Source organism: Malurus melanocephalus, unplaced genomic scaffold (genome assembly GCF_030028575.1).
Source record: "Malurus melanocephalus ecotype Western Australia unplaced genomic scaffold, MMel_1.1 scaffold_359, whole genome shotgun sequence".
Lineage (NCBI taxonomy): Eukaryota > Metazoa > Chordata > Aves > Passeriformes > Maluridae > Malurus > Malurus melanocephalus.
Window position 1 is genome coordinate 147,573 of NW_026623591.1, and position 18,440 is coordinate 166,012.

The 18,440-nt window shown below is 50.6% G+C and overlaps 1 protein-coding gene across 3 annotated transcripts in view; it reads left to right on the forward strand.

Annotated features, from left to right (window-relative positions):
• CTIF (cap binding complex dependent translation initiation factor) overlaps positions 1 to 18,036 on the forward strand; it is a 150,021-nt gene extending 131,985 nt beyond the window's left edge. For all 3 annotated transcript variants that reach the window (XM_057378443.1, XM_057378445.1, XM_057378446.1), the window contains exons 11-12: positions 11,599 to 11,652; positions 13,508 to 18,036. In XM_057378443.1, coding sequence (XP_057234426.1) covers positions 11,599 to 11,652; positions 13,508 to 13,723 — 270 coding nt within the window. In that variant the 3' untranslated portion in view covers positions 13,724 to 18,036. The remainder of the gene's footprint in view (positions 1 to 11,598; positions 11,653 to 13,507) is intronic.
• Positions 18,037 to 18,440: the final 404 nt, after the last annotated feature.

Genomic DNA, 18,440 nt, shown 5'->3' on the forward strand with positions numbered 1-18,440 from the left:
GTTTGCTGGCTGATGTTTGCTGGCTGATCGACCCGGCCGGCGCCCATCACTGTCCTCGGGGAAGCTGGCAGACCTCAGTGCCCAGCATGGCCGAGGAGATTTGGCTCAGAGCTGCCTCCTCACCCAGACAGTGTTTTGGGTGGCACAAACACAGTCCCCACGGTGTCCCCATCCCCGGGGGTTCTGCTGCATCCTCTCCCATCACTGGAGCTCAGAACAGGGGGAGAGGGAAGGGCCTGCCATCATRTCCAACACTGTGATGGCATCTCCCAGGAGCACAATCCCTACCAAATGAAAATGTTCCATTTCCATAACTGTTACTGAGGGTTTTGGGGTGAGGTTTGTGCAGACTGAGAGTCTCARTCCTCACAGCACAGTCAGGTGGGGTCAGCATTGGGATTTTAGGCAAAGAGATGCTTTGCCAAAGGAAGTAAAAGGTGGGTCCAGCTCTCATTGCAATGGTTTAATGGAACACAGTGCATTTGGACAGTGGTTTGGACCAAAAGATGTTTTTCTGCCTGGAACAGTGCATATTTTAGGTTTTAGAAGAGCAATGGGTGCCAAAGGTAGGTGCAAAGATCAGACTGGAGACAATTGGGGAAAGGAGGAGAACCCTTTGCAGATGAGAATGAGAGGACTATTGGCGGCAATCAGATCTGGGAAKCCTGGGAAAAGAATAACAAAGCAGAGATGTTAAATAGAAATAAAATCTCTTTCCTCCTATTCTTCYCCCAGAGCTTCGGGGAATCGAGGGCGAGCTGGAAGAGGGCATTGTTCCTGGGATAAAGGCTTTCCCCAGGGATGGTTATGCTGCAGCCAGGGCACTGTGGGTTTGGCCCTTGCCTGCTTCCAGGCCTGGCTGTTCTAACTTGGGACCAGTGGTGGCATCTTGCAGGACCACGTCTTTCCATCAGCCCTTTATCAGTGACATCTCTTTTAGCTGTGTTGGGACGTTGTCCTGTCCCTTGTGCATGGCGGTCTTAATCCAGAGGAATGTCCCCCTCCCTCCTTCCAGCCCTATAGCTCACTTGACTCTGACCTCCCTTAATTCATGAAATCAGTCTAAATTTGCCCCTGAACATCTCCTTCAGCCCTTCCAGGATGCTGAGGAGTGAACCTGTGGACATCCTTTCTGCTCCAGAGGCTCTGCTCTGTGTCCAAACACCAAGGACCACGCTGAGCCAAGCTCCAACAATCCTTCATGGTGCRTGTCCCCCAAAACCAACTAAAGCCAGGAGAATAACTAAGGGCCTTTAGTTCTTATAGCCTGGCCATATTTCTTCTTTTCTGTGGATTTCAACATAGTCAGCAAAATGTAGAAAATGGGTGGTTAAGGCGAGRGAGCAGCAAATGTCAGTTGAACCATCAGAGCCCTGTGCATGGTGCAAGAAATGCCCCGTGGCAACTGAAGATGTAGAGATGATAAATAATATTATTTGCCATCTATTGTTCACTGATTGTCACCACTTTTGCCTTCCCTAGCTGTTTCCTAAGCGTGGYTGGCGCTGGCTGTCCCTCATCCCGCTCGGTGCTCCCATGTCTGTGTGTGAATCTGTGGGGTGGCCACAGCCACCCCAGCTCGGTGCGCTCCCTTCTTCATGCCCTGGTGCTGCTGGGGACAGGGAGCATTAGCACTGGATCCTGAGGGGCCCAGCCCAGTTCTTGGTGACATCTGAAGTCTGCCGGGAGGGAGGGATCGTAGTCAGTGTGGCTGTTGCTGAGTGCTGCTGGGAGGTTTGCCTCCTCTGGTGTCGCAGTCTCATCCTCAGCGGATGTTGTTGGGACACCAGCCCAGGAGGTGCCTCTGGGGCTGGGAGCTGCCACATCCCTGCCACATCCCCGGCCAGGAGCAGCCCCTTGCAGCCCAGGCAGCTGGTGCCAGGCTGGTGCTCTGGATGGGTTTGTTTGTTCTCACAGAGCCTTTTAGCAGCCRGGAAACCTGAGCAGTGCCTGTGGCAGCAGAGCAGGGAGGTGGAAAAACTGGCTCCAGGTGGAACTGGGGCTCAAGGTGATGCCATGTGGCAATAATGCCGCCGTGGTCCCTCGAGGTGCCTCGCCAGCTGGAGTCCCACAGGGGCAGGAGACACAGGAAGGGTCCTATCCCACCCCTTACCCATCTCCCTGTGCTCCTCTCCTGCACAGGGCTGATTTTTTGTTGAAAGTTCTAAGTTTCTTCTTGACACTTTCCTTCACCCCACTGAGGTCCCTCTGTTTGGCAGCTCCTTGATCACATTTCAGTACATCCCAAACTCGGTGTCTTCTCTGACCTTCACAAGACCGTGCTCCTCACCTCCTCCACATCATGGATGAGGATGCTAAATTGGGCCAGTTCAGGGATAACAACTCGGTATCCTTCATCCCCAGCCTTCAGGCAGAGTTGGGTTGGAACCCYAAGGCTTCAACCTTCTGATCCAGCCATCCTACTCGTTGTTTTCCCCACCTGGCTGTTCTGGCTTGGACAGAAAGGGACTGGATATCAGGGGTGGCAGGGAGCAGCCCTGGCAGCACCTCACTCTGATCCCCCACAGGCAGCACTGTTCTGGGGCAGGTTCAGAGCCAGCCCTGGAAGCAGCTCATMCCAAAAAAGACTGATTAAACTGCTAAAATCCGTGCAGGAGACTGCAGACCAATTCACAGAGATCCCTCCAGCTCCAGGGGGTKATTGCTGCTGAGGCTGGGGGGGTTCCCTGGCAGTATCCCCGTGAGAGGGATGTGGTGATCGGTGACCCAAGACGGATGCTTTCAGGATCTTAGTGCCACCCCTGGGGATGGAGGGCAGCTCCCAGGCGCTGTGAATCAGCAGGGATCAGAGCCTGGCAGCAGGCAGGACAGTTGCTGCTCTGCAGGAGTTGTCTCCTACCTCCAGTCTGGTTGGCAGAGACAGTCCCATTTCAGCATCGTTTAAAATCTTGGCACGCTCCCATRGCTTGCCTGCCTTGGTACACGCTGCTAACTGAAAGCCTCGGGGTGGTGGTGCAGGGAGGATAAATACTCCCCGTCTAATTGCCTTCCCCCCACGTCTGAGTCTGCGGTGCGGCGTGTAGACGGGCATCCACTCCCCTCCCTTCTCTTAGTGCCTGTTATCTCCTGGGGCCATGCTGCGTAATTTAGCAAAATATTCTAACACGGTAATTAACGTCTGAACTTCAAGAGGGCACTGCCTTTTCACTGTCTCCTTCAGAGGAAGAAAAAGGAAAGCCTTTCCCGGCTGCAGTCGGATGAGCGAGGAGGGTGGTGCTCTTTGGAAAAGAAAATTGTATCTTTTAACGTGGGTTGTGTTGGGTTTTGTTAATCACTCTCACTTTTTAAAAAGCATCAGCCTTTTGAGTCGCAAAAAGGGTCTTTGACAGTATAATGAGATGCTAGGATTTTTAATATCATTCTCCGAGTCAGAGAAGGAAACTGAAGTTTTTGCTTTATAAAATGAGCAAAAGCACCAAGGGGGTTGGATCTTGACCCCACACCACACTTCCACTCAGGAAGCCCCATGAGACCAGATTTGAACCGAGAAAATATGTCCTTTATGAAAAAGGGGACTTAACATCCTCACAGAAGTCTCTTTCTGGTCCCCCTTATCTGGTTCTGCAAAAAGCAAAGGTTTAATGTCCAGTCCGGTGGGGCTGGGACAAATTGGGAAGTGTTTTATCTGGGAAAGGATGGAGGAGGAATGAGGGCTGTAGGTACGGGATGGAAGAGATTTCAGGGAAGGAGTGCAGAAGAGGGACTGGGCTCAGGGGCACGGGGAGGAAGAAGAAATGGGGAGAACAAGTGGGGAATTGTCTTGGGAGCCCAGGAGATGCAGGCTRAAGACAGGGAAGAGCTGGGAAGGAAGTCTGGGCTTTGGAGCAGTGGGGCATGTGGATGTGAAGGGGAGGTGGGCTTTCAGAGCCACCACAGGAGGCAGAGAGCAGGAGCAGGGTCTGCAAAGAGCTGGGTGGGTGCCTGTCTATGGGACCACGCAGGGCAGGGGTCCCTGCGTGTCCCTGTGTGTCCCTGTGTGTCCCTGTGTGTCCCTGTACCTCCATGCTGCCATAGATAATCAACCATGCTAAAAGCTCCCACTCCCCCAGACCCCCAAAGCTGTGCTGTCAAAACCACTGCTATGAATGCAGCTTGAGAAAGAAACAAATTTCCTTTAATCCTGRCCATTTTGATCAAAGGGCATGGCAAGGTGGAGGAGGTCTGGGGTTATYTGGGGGCAGAGGAGGGCAGGCCAAGCCGAGGAGGGCTGGGCTGCCCGATGCCTTTAAGCCCAGCTGCCCTGTTGAGTATTTTCTGTGYAGGAACATATTCTTGGAAAGCCACAGGACTCGTTTAGTCCCAGCATTCAAACCCTGATGGTGTATCTTCAATAGGGGAGGGAAAATGCCACCCTTTTTCTCTGGGACCCGCGGAGAAGGCAGAGGAAGCAATTTGCACAGATAAAGAAGTGAAGCCAGATACCATCTCACAGGATGGTCCCTCCTCCTCGCGTGGCTTTGTTTTTCTCCCTCGCCCTCCGTACCAGGCATTGTTAGTTCCCAAAAACCCTTTCAATGGGATGTAAACACAACTATTTGCGTCTGCCGCCGCTTGCTCGCTGCCTCTGCAGAGCCAGGAAAGCGCGGAGCCTCTGGCCAGCCAGGGTGGAGCCCGCTGCAATCAAGCACCATGGTCTCGCCACTGTTTCTTTCCATGTTTTGTGTTTCCCCGGGACCCTTGGGATGAGATCACATCCTCCTCTCCCAGGGTTATTATGTCTTCGGACGGGCAGGATGAAGCCAGCCGTCTGGGTGGCTTGAACTCCCTGTGCACCCAGACCGGGTGGCTCTGCCCGTCCCTTCTGCTCACCTTCGGGTCCTGGACGTCCACCTCCAGCCAGGGGATGTGWAACCACCGGGCTACTGTTGGATTGCAGCATCTGGCTTGATGAGTGACCAGATTTTCTTCATCATTGTCTCCAGTAATTGCCCCTTAATGGTTTCCATCTTCGCAGGAATTCCTTCTGCCGTTCCAGATCCGGGGAGAGAGAGTGTCGTGTTTCATGGTTTCCCTTGTCCACAGTGGAAAGGAGTAGGAGGAGTTTCCCACGACTGGGTACAGGATTTTGTTCCTCTGGCCTTAATTCAATTTGCTGTTAAGTATCTCTGAATTCCTCAGGAGCCTGACAAGGAGGATAACCAACATTTTGGTTTACTCGATGCAATAAACAAACTAATCTCTTCTTACCATCCTCCCAGGGAGTCCTGGTTGTGTAATAGGAGAACAGAAGTCTCCTCCTGAGCTGAGAGGAAYACATCCTTGTAAAAGGAGCCACCAAAACTCGTTTAGGTTATCCAGAATGTGTTACAGAAAGGGCCTGCTGTGGGCATGGCGCTGATGCAGCCATGCAGGCACAAGCAGCTCCAGCACAAAGCTCCTTCCCCGCTGTGTCCCTCGTCTGGGCAAGCTGCTTGTGGCATCAGCAGAGGTGGCCTGTTCYTGATGGAGCAGCAGGAATTGCTATCAGAACATCCTCACCAGGCTGACACCACAAAACACCAGGCAGGAGCTGGGAAGAGAGCTCCCTCCATRAGGTGCATGATCTTGGTGGCACATTGTGCGTCTTCTGTAGGCTGCAAGACTTCCCACATCCCCAGGGAGGTGTGAGCACAAGGAAATGGGGAGAGAAGCACCATTGCTAGTGGAAGCATCTGGACACAGACTGCTTCTCCCAGCTCAACTGTGTTTTCAGATCCCAACAAATCACACTTTGGAGCACGGCAGAGCCCGTGCCTTGTGTGGAGATCAGCACAGGTGGGTCTGTAAGGGAAAGGCTGGCCCCAAAACTGAGTTTGGGCAACCTCAGCATCACATGGGTGAGCAGAAGWGGTGTCACTTGAACTTGTAAGGGTCTGTTTCCATGTGGTCACTTGTTTCTTCTCTGGAGAAAGTCAGTTTTGTCTGACTTCCCTCGCTCCCAGAGAGGAGCTCTTTAGAGAGGGGGCACTGGCACAGCTTGTTGGTGGGCACAGGATGAGCTCAGCTGCCCTTCCAATGCCCTGGRTCAAGGAACTGATACATCTGTTGGTAGCAAATTGTAGAAATCCTGAAACTGACGCTGTGGTGGAGCGTTTTGCAATCACCCATCCCCACACCCTTGTTTGTACTCCACGCTTCCCCCAGTCCTGGCCATTTCCACCACCCCGTGCCCTGTGACAAGAAGAAAAGTGGAGCTGCAGCGTTGCCTGTGTGTCAGACAAGTGCGTGACTCTCACCATGGAGAGCCAGGCAGCCCCATGGATCTTACCTCTGTCATCTTCCTTAAAGACCAGGAAAGGCACAAAATTGCTGCTGATGTCTGTCTGCAGAGAGCCCRTGAAGCAGAATTGGCCTGTGCTCCCAGCAGGACCCACCCAGCAGACTGGGGGGATTCCAGGAGGTTTGGGGAGCAGCAGCTCCCCAGCTGCGGTCCTGCAGAGCTGAGTTAGCGCCTGAGCTGCGCTGTTGGTTGTAGGGATGATCACAGAACCACAGAATGGTTTGGGATGGAAGGAACCTTTAAATCTCATCCCAATCTACCCCCTGCCATGGGCAGGGACAGCTCCCATTATCCCAGAGTGCTCCAAGCCCCATCCAACCTGGCCTGGAACACTTCCAGGGATCCTGGGGCAGCCACAGCTGCTCTGGGAAACCTGTGCTAGAGCCTCCCACCCTCATCATAAACAAGTTCTTCCATCTATTCAGTCTCAATCTCCCCTTTTTTAGTTAAAGACTACCGCGCCTTGTCCTTTGGCTACAGGCCCTATTAAAACCTTTGTCCTTATCTTGTAAGCCCACCCCACATAAAGGAGGTCTTCATGATGATGCTGAGCACAGAGCTGGAACAGATCCATCTGTCAGGGGGCAGAGTCCATCAGGGCCCTTCCCAAAGCCCTTTCTGATTAAAAACAGGCCTGGGAAGCACCATCTCTGCCACACTTCCACTACAGTGAGTCCATTCTGCTTAAGCTCCAAGTGCCACAAGTAACTCGTTTTTCACTTCCTCATGGAAATATGTCTCTGTTTTCCCCTGTGGCCATGGTCCACAATCCCTGGGGGTGGTGAACACTGGGAGGCAGCTCCTTGCGACCCAGGTGCAGATGAAAAGCATACCTGTGGGCAGCGTGCCGCCTGAGGCTGCCTGGGTGTCCGTGCGTGTTGCCGCTGGACGCACAAACCCAAAATGCCCGTCGGGGGAGCGAAGGCGAGCGGCGCGTGGGCTGCGGTCAGCCCAGCTTTCCTTGGGTCTCACCCCAGCCTCCCCGTGGCTCTGGGAGGATATTTTCCAAGTTTCTTGCACTTTCACRCTGTTGTCATCACCAAAGCATCACAAAACCCTGCATGCTAAGGGGTAGTTAGTGGCCGGCGTTGCTTGTGTGTCATTTTGCAAGCGATAGGGTACACAGTAATTAGCACTGCCTTGCTGGAGAGGTATCGTTGCATCTGGAAAGGGTGATGTGTGCCTTGGGCTGCTCCCACCCCATCTCCTGGGGAGAACTGCTGAAGAACACAATTAAATCCGCGTGGTGTGGCGATAAGGGGCGGCGGGGCRGGTTCTCTTGTCCTCCTCGTGGCGTGGGCACCCCTGAGAATTCCAGGTAAGCTCTTCAGCTTCTCAGCAGGCCAGGCGATCTCAGAAAGCAGATAATAAAGCCAAATATTTGGGGCGAGTCCCATTGTCTTTGCTTTCTGGTTTGCTCGTGGCAGTCTGCAGCCCACGTTTGTGCATCCATTGCTGTTCAGGAGGACCAGGCTGCTTCTGTCCRTGGTGAGACACAGCTGCAGTTTTGGGGCTCCTGTGGTCCTTCAGCCATGGCTGCATGTCCACYCCATGTGGCTTGTGGTGCTTCTCTGTAAAGGTGTAAAGAGAAGGTTCTGGGGCCATGGAGGGGAGATGGGTCCCAATGGCACACCATGGAAACCTGTTACACTCCAGAACCATCCTGCAAGGCGCTGCAAATCCCCACAACACACAGCACTTCCAGCAGCAGACCCTAAAACTCGCTTTGGGTTCCTTATGCAAATATTTAGCACCCAGAGCCCACCTGGGCACACTGGCCCTGCAGAGGACCTTGCCCAGTGCTCGTCTGTCAGTGTGACATAGAAATTTGAAAGAGGAGGCGCCTGGTATCTCCCACCAGTCTGCAAGGCAGTGAGTCCAGCACCAGAAACAAAAGTGAGAATCCTTTCGCAACCCAGGCTGGGTATTATATGACTGGCCGGGCAGATTCTGGCATGCAGCCTCCTCTCTTAGGAAATCAGGCAGACTCTTTGTCTGYTTTCCAGCAGGAACTGCTGCTTTCATTGCCCGGCTTCGCCCGATACGGGGGAAACCGGCTGGAGAGCAAAGGGAAGCTTTTCTCGCAGACAGCCCCAGCCTCCGGGGGATGATTACAGGTTGAGCTGAGAGCGCGTGAGTCCCGGCTCACCTGCCCTGCCATCTGCCTCATGCTGCTCTTTCAGATCCCCCGTCCACGTCCACCAACTGGTTTGAGCCCTGCGGGTGGAGAGGGATGGGATGGGATGGTGCCCGTAGTGGGAGTTGGGCAGAGGCATGCAGCAGGGAGGAGCAGCTATAAATAGTTAAATAAATAATAATTCCAATGTGGGAGTGCTAATTTAATGCGTATAGAGTGCTTACCTTAAAATATTTTAAGTAAATATGAATTAGACTGCAAACAGTGAATGCAGTTGGCCGGGTGGTCACACGAGTGCCAGGACTTTAGGGCTGTGATTTCCCTGGAGCTTTSACAGCGTTTTCACTGTTTTTCCTTGCAGCCCTGGTCAGTTCAGACTCAGGGGTCACTGAGTCTTGGGAAACACTGTGCTCTGGCTGAAGGAACCACCCCAGTGCTTTGCTCGGTGCTTACACCATTGGTGGGGATGAAATACCCTGTGAGAAATACATACTAATTGTCATTGATGGGTGAGGACATCCCTGGTGGGATCCCAGGCAGCACAGTCCGTGCGAGGTGCAGGGTCTGTGCCAGGCTCTCTGACCTCCTCCTGCCCTGTCATGCAGGGGTCAGAAGCAGACAGTGCCTACACCCCAGTGTGCTGCAAACGTGGTCAGCAACATGCAGAGAAACTCCGATGTTGTTCTGGTCCTCCGGGCTCTGGTCTGTTGCACTGATGCATCTGTGGCCATGGATTTGGAGCAGAKCTGACTGCTGAGCTGTCCCCTGTAACACAGGAATGTGCCTGGGCTTGGTGGGGCTCTGTCTCAGGCAGGGGCTCACCTGTAMAGCTTCACACTGGGATCTCCTGGTGCCCTGAGGGAGCAGTAGAGTGTGTGGTACTTTGGTGGACGAGGTGCCTTGGATGGATGGAGTGGAGCACGTGGTACCTGGATGGATGGTGGAACAGGTGGTGCCTCTGGAGCAATGGAGCTGGTGGATCCTGGGTGGATGAGGTGCAGTGCATGGTACCTGGATGGACAAGGTGGGGCACATGGCACCTGATGGGCTCAAAGGAGCACATTCATTCTCCTTGTTCAGCCGAGTCACCTCAGTATCCATGAGAGCCTTGTGAATTTGGAGGGTATCTGCCCAAGGCTGGGGGTAGGATGTGTTCTCTGTTTCATCACAGGCTGGTGAGACTATTTCTCATTAGCCAAGTGTCTGAGCACTTATCAGGGACATGTTCATTCTCACAAACACCTGTTGAGGTGGGGAGGCACATCCCAACCCCGTGTGTGGGAAGCTGGGGTTAGTGAAGTTGCAGCCTTTCTCCCTGGGCAGGGAGCAGGATCACTGAAGAGACCACGGCAGAGGAAGGGCTGGAGCTGGGTCACTTAGGTCCCTCTTGATCAATCCTATCTCTACTTTCATGCTTTAGTTTTCGTGTTACATTCTTTATTAAAGAATAGCAAAAATGAGCAAGGTGTTGTTAAAAGGTGTTGTCTGTTATTTTATTTGCAGCCCTGCTTTGTGCCACGCTCATGAGCTTAATACCCCAGGAGGGAATATCTGAACTACCGCCTGTTTATATTTTTCCCTAACTGATTTTTTTGTTGTTGGTGGTGTTGTGTTTAAAATAATCTCATGTTTTCTTGTGAAGAATCTGTGAACGGTTTGTGAGAACTTATCTCAGACCACGCGGCTTGGGCTTAACTAACGTTTTCCAAACAACTCAGCAGAAAGATAAACGGGAGGTGGGGGGAGAAAAAAAACATTGCATGATTTGAAAACCCTGGCTGAGGCTTTGGCTAGTGAGAGATAAAACCGATGGACAACGTGCTCATCAAGATGCTGTAAACACCATCTTCAAAGTGAACAATCTTCCGTCTGCYGAAAACAGGAGATGGTGAAGACAAAACTCTTGAGAGCAGTGATAATTCCTTGCTTTACCTCTTTTTTCCCCTATCTATTTTCCAGCCGTTGTGGAGCTGGTAAACAAACTGACGTTTATTTGTGGAGGAAAGGAAACATGGGAAAACAAGAGTGGGAAGGAGAGATGATAASGCTGAGAGTCACAATTCTGATTTTAACTAACGGATGTGACTTTGGAGTAACATTTYGTTATGCTGAGCCATTTTTATACGGGCAGTTTTAATCAGTTCATCCGCTTTTAAAAGCCTGCCTTTCTCTAGTGAATCTCAGATACTAGTGAAGCCCATTTTTGGGGAARAATGAGAAGTTTTCCCATTTTTTCTCCTTTTGCTCAGTGGTTACTGSACACAGGGATTATCTCAGAGCCATCAGGGCTTGTTCATCCCAAAGTGATGGGATGGAAGTGGCTGTAACTTCAATTGTTGCCAGTACCTATAATATTTACAAAGATTAAAACAAAGAAAAATGTGTATTTTTGGTCCTGTTTTGAGAGTCCTTGCTTGTGGTTTCAGCATTTGTGGGGTGAGACACACTGAGCTCCTGCACTTTGCTGTTGTCAGRTGGAGCTGTCAACTCTTCCTGAACYAGGGGAGATSAGCACCTTCCTGCACCATGCYGTGCCATGCACAGCTACATTTGGGGTCTTTCTGAAAGCTGCTCCTGCTTGCAAACCCCGGTTTGTAACAGAGTTCACCTGGAAGGGCAGGGTTGGAGCAGGTGTACCTGACACTCTGTAGTTTCACTGGCACTCCTCACCCTTGCACTGCCATATAATTGTTCTGGAAGGAACCGTAGTAATTATGATGTGTAGGATGTGACCCTTTCCCATCAGGCAGTTTTGTGGCTGTGAGAAATGTCTCCAAGGGGATGGAGAGGTGCACACAGGGGTGGGTGGCAGAGCCCTTCCTTTCCAAGCAGCTGCTCCCTGTGTTGTGGACTGATGGTTGCCTTTATTCCCTCCGTGTTTGAAGTGAGTGTGTTTGCTCACTGCCTGCCATGGGACAAAATAAGCAGTGTAACCTAAAAAAAATCTATGGTGGAAGTTGTTAATCTAAATTTTACCCTGTGTTTTGTCACTGCTTATCATAAATTTTTGTGTGGACAGTCTCTTTTCTCCATTCTTTCTGATTTTAAGTTCTTTTCTCATGGAAGGGTCAAAAGCCAAGCTGGACAAAGATAGAAGGAAGGTCCTAAGAGAGGAGGAGGAGGAGGAAGAAGAGGAGGAGGTCATGCATTTCTCACTGCTTCTCTCTTCTCTGTTTTGCAGTTGTTGCAATCTCAGGATGTGAAGGAGGATGCTGTGCTTTGCTGCTCCATGGAGGTAGGGAAGAACCTCTACACCTGCCCTGACCCTCACTGCCTCACCCCCTGGGCTTGGCCACGCGTGTTTCACACAGCTGTCAGATGTTTCAAGACCCAGACATCTCTGCTGCCTTTGCATTATGGAATCATCAAATGGTTTGGGTTGGAAGGGACCTTTCAAGTTCATTGAATCCAACTGCAATGATCATGGGCATCCCTCACTGTCCCAGGTTGCTCCCAGCCCCGTCCAACCTGGCCTGGAACAAGAAATAAGGACAGCCACAATGTCTCCAAGCAGGCCCTGTGCCAGGGCCTCCCCACCCTCCCAGACAGCAATTCCTTCCCAATATCCCATCCATCCCCGCCCTCTGGCACTGCCAAGCCATTCCCTGTGTCCTGTCCCTGCAGCCCTTGTCCCCAGTCCCTGTCCAGCTCTCCTGGAGCCCCTTTAGGCCCCAAAAGGGGCTCTGAGCTCTCCCTGGAGCCTTCTCTTGTCCAGGTGAGCACCCCCAGCTCTCCCAGCCTGGCTCCAGAGCAGAGGGGCTCCAGCCCTGGCAGCATCTCCATGGCCTCCTCTGGCCTGGCTGCAGCAGCTCCAGATCTTTCCTGTTCTGAGGTCTCTGGAGCTGGATCCAGAACTCCAGGTGGGGTCTCACRAGGACAGTGTAGATAAAAGACCACTGTGAGATGAGAGATGGCTCTTAAGACTCTGCCACTGGACTCCTGATGCATGTAAATGGATGCAAAAGGTTTGATTGCTGGACTCCCATCACAAAATTACATCCTGAGTCCTCCAAATCTCACCCTCCATCAGCTTTTCAAGCACATTCAAACAGGAATATTGGGGTGAAAGCTGCCCCATGACTCACACAGRGAGCTGTGCTCAGCAGTTTTGCAGAGAAATCAGACTGGACATGGCACTCAGTGCTCTGGTCTGATTGACAAGATGGTGATCAGTCACAAGCTGGAYTCAATGACCTTGGAGGTCTTTTGCAGCCTATTTGATTTCATGGTTCTGTGAAATATAGCAGAGTTTTATTGGTTATATTTTTGGGAAATGATTTGCCCATGGGGCTAGATGCTTTCCTTGCAGAGARCAGTTGAAGTTGCAGCCTGAACAGTTAAAATTCAGCAAAGCAGATGAGGAGGAGCATTCAATTTTTAGGGTGAGGACTTTGGGGAGCTCTGCTTTGGGAAGCCTCCCATGATGGTGGACACATTGCTGTCCATCCCAAGCTTGGACCATCTCTGTGTAACCACTTAGGCCTTATGCTGCTCGATGGAGGCTCTTCAAGTAGTAATTGTTTCAGAAAAAGCCCTTGGCTGTCTTCAGCAAAGCAGCACGACAGGTATAAATGCAGATCTCGGCAGGGCAGGATTTGTTATGCACACAGGAGCGTTGTGCTTATTCCAGCTAATGACTGGGAGTCACTGGGAGCTCTGAATCAGCGAGTAAATGAAGGGCCAGGTAGAAGGCAGGAATACCACATCACAGCCTGCACTTTGTTTTGACAATAGCATGATTTTTAGGTGGGATTTTTTTTTTTTTCAAAAGCAATCCGTCGCTGCCGCCTTTGAAGTCAGTGGGAGCTGAACCATTCACTCCTCCAGCAGCCTGGTGCGGATGCTTTTGAAAACCTCACCCTTCGTGTTCAGCCCTTGGAACCTGCTGCTGGGTGGTTTTGGTTTTCAAAAGCCACAACGCCTTTAACCTCCCCTGCACTGGGCAGGGGAGAATTGAAGGGATGTGAGGTGTCTGTAAAAAGCCCGAGCTTGTTTCAATGTCATGGGGTGATAGAATCATAGGCTGTCTCAAGCTGGAAGGGACACACAAGGATCAATAATCCATGGCTGACCCCTTCTTCTCCCAACAGCTGCAGAGCACYGGCCGGCTGCTGGAGGAGCAGCTGCCCGAGATGATGACGGAGCTGCTGGCGATTGCGCGTGACAAGATGCTGTGTCCCTCCGAGTCCATGCTGACACGGTCCCTGCTGCTGGAGGTCATCGAGCTGCACGCCAACAACTGGAACCCCCTGACGCCCACCATCACGCAGTACTACAACAAGACCATCCAGAAACTGACAGCTTGAGGGGCAGGGCGAGGTGGGGTGGTAAGGGACGAGAAGAAGACATGTGCTTTGACGGGACCCGGCAAGAGCTTTTTTTGATTTAAATCCCCCAGCAGACCAAACCCCAGCATGCTCGAGAATACGTTTGTGGGGTGGGGAGGGAKCAGCATGTTTCTTTTTCAGCCGCGTCGCCAAGTGCCACCCCTCCTCCCTGCCGTGGTTTTGTTTTAGGGGTTTCTTTTTCTGAACTCATTGCTCAAGCAGCAGCAGCGCATCCCGCCGGGTTATTGTTTGGCTTTCGAAAGAAGACAGAGAATTTGGAAAAGGAAAAAAAAAAAAAACATAATCTAAGTGGGGGCTAGTATTGTTTCACGCCGTCCTCCTGCCTTGCCCTGGCCAACTGGCAGGAGACAGCAGGCAGCAGATGTCTCGGGAGGACAAAGCCAGGCACACACTACACCAGACGCTCGTAATTGATGGCTTTTGTCAAGCGGGGCTTGCGTTAGGTCCCCCCCGCCCTTCTCTTGTTTTCGACTTTCTGTGTGTTCCCCAACCTACCCGCCACCCCTTCGGAGGCAGATTGGAGAGCGGGATGACTTTCTTATTTGCACTGGGTTCTCTTTTTCTCGAGCATTCRTAATTTCTTCTTATCTTGTTGTATTGTCGGACGGACATTTGTGAGCAGCTCGGGGAAGGGGAGAGCAGCACCTTCCCTCGAGCTGGGTGACAGTTTATGTGAAGATGYTGAAGCAGAAGGAGTGTTTTAAAGGAGTCCTAAAGCCACTGCAGAAGTTACGTAGCCACCGTCACCTTGCCAGTAACCTCCTCGGTGGACTGAGACATGTGTCCTTTGAGCTGGGGGCTCTACAAAAAAAGGGGATTCTTGTGGCTCTTGCTGTTCAAGTCGCCGTTATTCCTCAGCCACTATAACCATTTAATTTTTTTGTAATAATTTTTTGTTTCCATTGAAGGAGTGCTTTATTGTTATTACTGTCATGGTTGTAATTATACATTTAAATCCAGGCCTGTTATAGTTGGGCCTAATAATGTACAGGACAAGGGAGAAATGAAGGTTTGATGTTCTTTGGAGACTGGTAAAGAGAAGACAAGCAGTGTATAGCAAAAAAAAAGAGGAAAAATGAAGAGGGAAAAATAGAAAAAGCCAAAAATAGAAGTTTTGAGCCTGGCTTCTAACTAGCTGAATATGCTATCCAGCGTTCCTAGGTGTGCGGTGTGCAGGAGCAGCTCTGTCCCACCCTYGGTGTAAGTGGCAGTGTCATCGAGGGATGGGGGACATCTTCACAGAGGCAGAGCGTGCTCAGGGATCCCCAGGTTGCTCCAGGATCCCCTCCTGGCTCAATGCTGGAGCACCCCGAGGGAGAGGATGGCTGTGGGGACGATGGTGAGGTGCCACCCGGAGGGGCAGAGTCTGGTCCGAAGAACGCCACGCTGGCACATCGCTCCATGAATCACGGAAAACACTCGGGGGGCTCCTCATGTGCTRTTCAAGCAACACTTCGACTTAGGAGATCCTTCCAGGTGCTTTTTCTGATGAAGCYTGGTGAGGGTGCAGGCTGCCCCATCCTGCCTGCAGGAGCGAGGAAGGCGTGATGCCGGCAGCCCATCCTGGTTTCTTCTCGCTGTTCTATTTATTTCCTCTACAGTGATAGGAAAATTTACGCTGCGGTGGTGGCGCACGTGGACCCTGGACCAGGCAAGCTGGGCCCGAACTCAGCAGCTCAAACCCATTTTTCCAAGCAAAATGTTGCATTTCTGGTGGCTTGTAGAGAAGAGGGATTTCACCACGACCTCCTTGGATGTGCAGTATGTTCTCGGGTGCCTTATGAATGTGTTGGTCTGTCTGCGATGGGGAGGAAGCTTTTGCTGCAAAATTTAAAGGGCAGAAATTTTCAGCAGAAAATGCATTGCAGGAGATGAGAGTCGTGGTGCTGCAGTTTGATATTACCTGAATTTTCATCTGCTTGTCTGCTGATCCAGTTTTCATTCTGCACCTGGAGCAAGACGAGCGAGCCGGAAACAGGAATTTCGGTTTTCCTGCCTACCCAGAAAGCAGTTTAATGATTGCTGAGTGCGCTGGAATTGTCTGGAAAAATTAACTTTTGCTTCACTTATTCGAGCCCAGGAGCTTCACGCAGTGGCGGCGCCTTGCACTGGGTCAGCTTCGTTAGCAGCAATGTGGTTTGATAGTATTAATGAGCAGATGAACTTCATTAAGGCGGCAAAGCCCATCAGTATTACAAGGCTCAGGGTTGTGCCCATTGCTCTTTGTTTTTTCCTGGTCCCTGAGCTCTCAAGGAGTGGAGAAGAAGGGGATATAACACCCATCAAAGTGCTCTCAGGCACAACGTCAGTCTTCTGGGAGAAGGCCTGAAAAACAGTTTTGTCTTGATTTTTTTTCTCCTTTTTTTTAATTACAGAAAAGTCTTATAGCTGGGACAGCAACCTGCTGGGTTGGGGTGCCAGGAATCCTGCCAGCAGTGATCCAGACTGCCACCCTGGCCCCTGCAGCTTCTCACTTGCCACTGAATTTTACTTGGGATGTAGTGAAAGAAGAAAAAAAAAGAAAGAAAAACACAAAGAATTGGGGATTCTGTTTCTAAAAACTTGAATTTTCACCCATCAGTGCATCAAAAAGCATTTGGAGTCAAAGTGTAAGCCACAGGGCAGTATTTGTCCTAAAGCATTTCCCTACCCCCTACCTACTGTGAGAGTTTATTCAGTTTTCTCACTGTGGGGCAATCCTGCAACCCCCTCTGACCAGGCTTGGCCCATGACTTTCCCTTCCAGTACTGGAAATGAAGAACTTGTGTGTGTAAAATCCATTGTTTTTTAATGTCTCACCATTTATCTCCACTATTAACATATGTTCATCCAGCCATTAACTGCTTTGGTACATCAATCACACTGTTGATGACTGCAAATCAAAATGTTGACCAAAAATGGGTTTTTTTCCCAAAAATTACATGTTGCCGATGGTATCTTTCTGAAGTCCATCAGCTGGAAGCCGACGGGCGCATGGCATCACTCACCAGGGCAGCATGTTGGGAAAAGAGGCACCACGAGGACATTTGATGGGCAGGATGGGGAGCAGCGCTGGGGAATTTTTGGGGTGAGAGCACCTGGGGATCCTGATCTCTTTTTGGTTTTTTATTTTCTTTTGGCTTACTTTTAGAAACGGTCGCCAAAGAGCGTAATTCTCTAATGTGTATTTTTAGGTGCGAAGCCACCGGCTCCATCTCCCCAGATCAGCCAGATTCCATCTTTGCTGCTCAATAAAAATATCTGTGTGGGGTTTTACTGTGTTGTCCCCATACAACTACGTCAGCAAAGGGGAAAATAACCCCTCGGGCCAAATGTGTGTGGGGCCAAACCTTGGGGTGGTGTGACAGCGAGTGGCAGCAGCATCACCTCTGTGCCCAATTCCCTGGATGCAGAGCGGGTTTGCTGACTCCCTGACAGGCTCCCCAGTGTCTAACTCACCTCATTCCTGGTAAAAATCTTTCCAAACTGATGGGTTTTGCTACATAGAAAGTGACTTGCTTGGTTTCTCCATGAGGGATTTCACTGTGGTTTGGAGAAGTCTTGTGTATGTGGAGGTGAAACAAAAATGGGGGAAAATAATGGAAAAGTAAGTGATTTGCTTGGTTCCCCTCTTTCCCTGAARGAGATTAATTAGTATCTATTCTTAGCATGATTGACGGCTTTGAAAGAAAACTTGTCAGAATAACTTATGATTTATTTTCATGCTTATTTTTATAACACCCCTCACTTGGAGATCTCTCAAAATCTTAAATATGATTTTTTTTTAATTTCCCTGCTGGGTATTTTATGGCTTTACACTAATTTTGCTCTTCTTGGTGATAGCTATTAGGCAGTCCTGGTGAGATTTTCAGTATTTTTTCAGAAGAAATTATACTAAGGGTTTCAAAGTCCACTGTTGATAGCCAAGGGAGCTGCGGTGTCCTTCAGAGCACGGAGTTAACGCTAGCAATTCTCTTTTTTTTTTTTTTTAATGTATTTATTTGCATTTGAAAAAGCAACATTTTTAATTTAATCGTATTTGTTAAACTAAGCGCTTTAAAAAAATTTTGAAAAKATTTTAAAAAAAAATGGAAAAAGGTTTTGGGAAGAGTAAAGACTAGATATTCATACTTAGAGAAATCACAAACTCATCGTTTTCAGCATTTCAGAGACTGTTAAAACAAGGGAGCTCATAACTCTTTGTGGCAATTCAGTCTTTGTTTATAGAACATCCAGACCCACTGTATGCTATAAAATGCATCATCTGAGTAATAAATGTTTAAAGCTTGACATTTCCCCATCTCTTTGTGGGTGCGCGCTGTCGCCTCTGCTGCTCTGGGAGGGACGGTCCTTTTGTTTGGGGTGGGAGAGAAGGGATGTGTGGGTGGGTGGTGGGAGCAGGACATCCCTCAGGGTGGGGATGCAGCTCAGGGGGGCTCTGTGGGGCTGCTCTGTGCCCCTGGTGCTGGGTCATATCTGCTGCTGCTCCAGCTGGGATTGGTCCCTCTCCCCATCCCTTCTGTGGTGGGACGGAGGATGTGGGAGAGGTGCAAAGGGCTCGGAGCTCCATGGATAAGGGGTTGCCTCCACAGTATCCCCTCCCTGCTCCCCATCCTCTGTCCAAAGAGGATTTCCCATCTGTTTGTGTCCTACCCCCGCTGGGCCTGGGGGTCTGTTAGAGGAACCCCTGATTTAA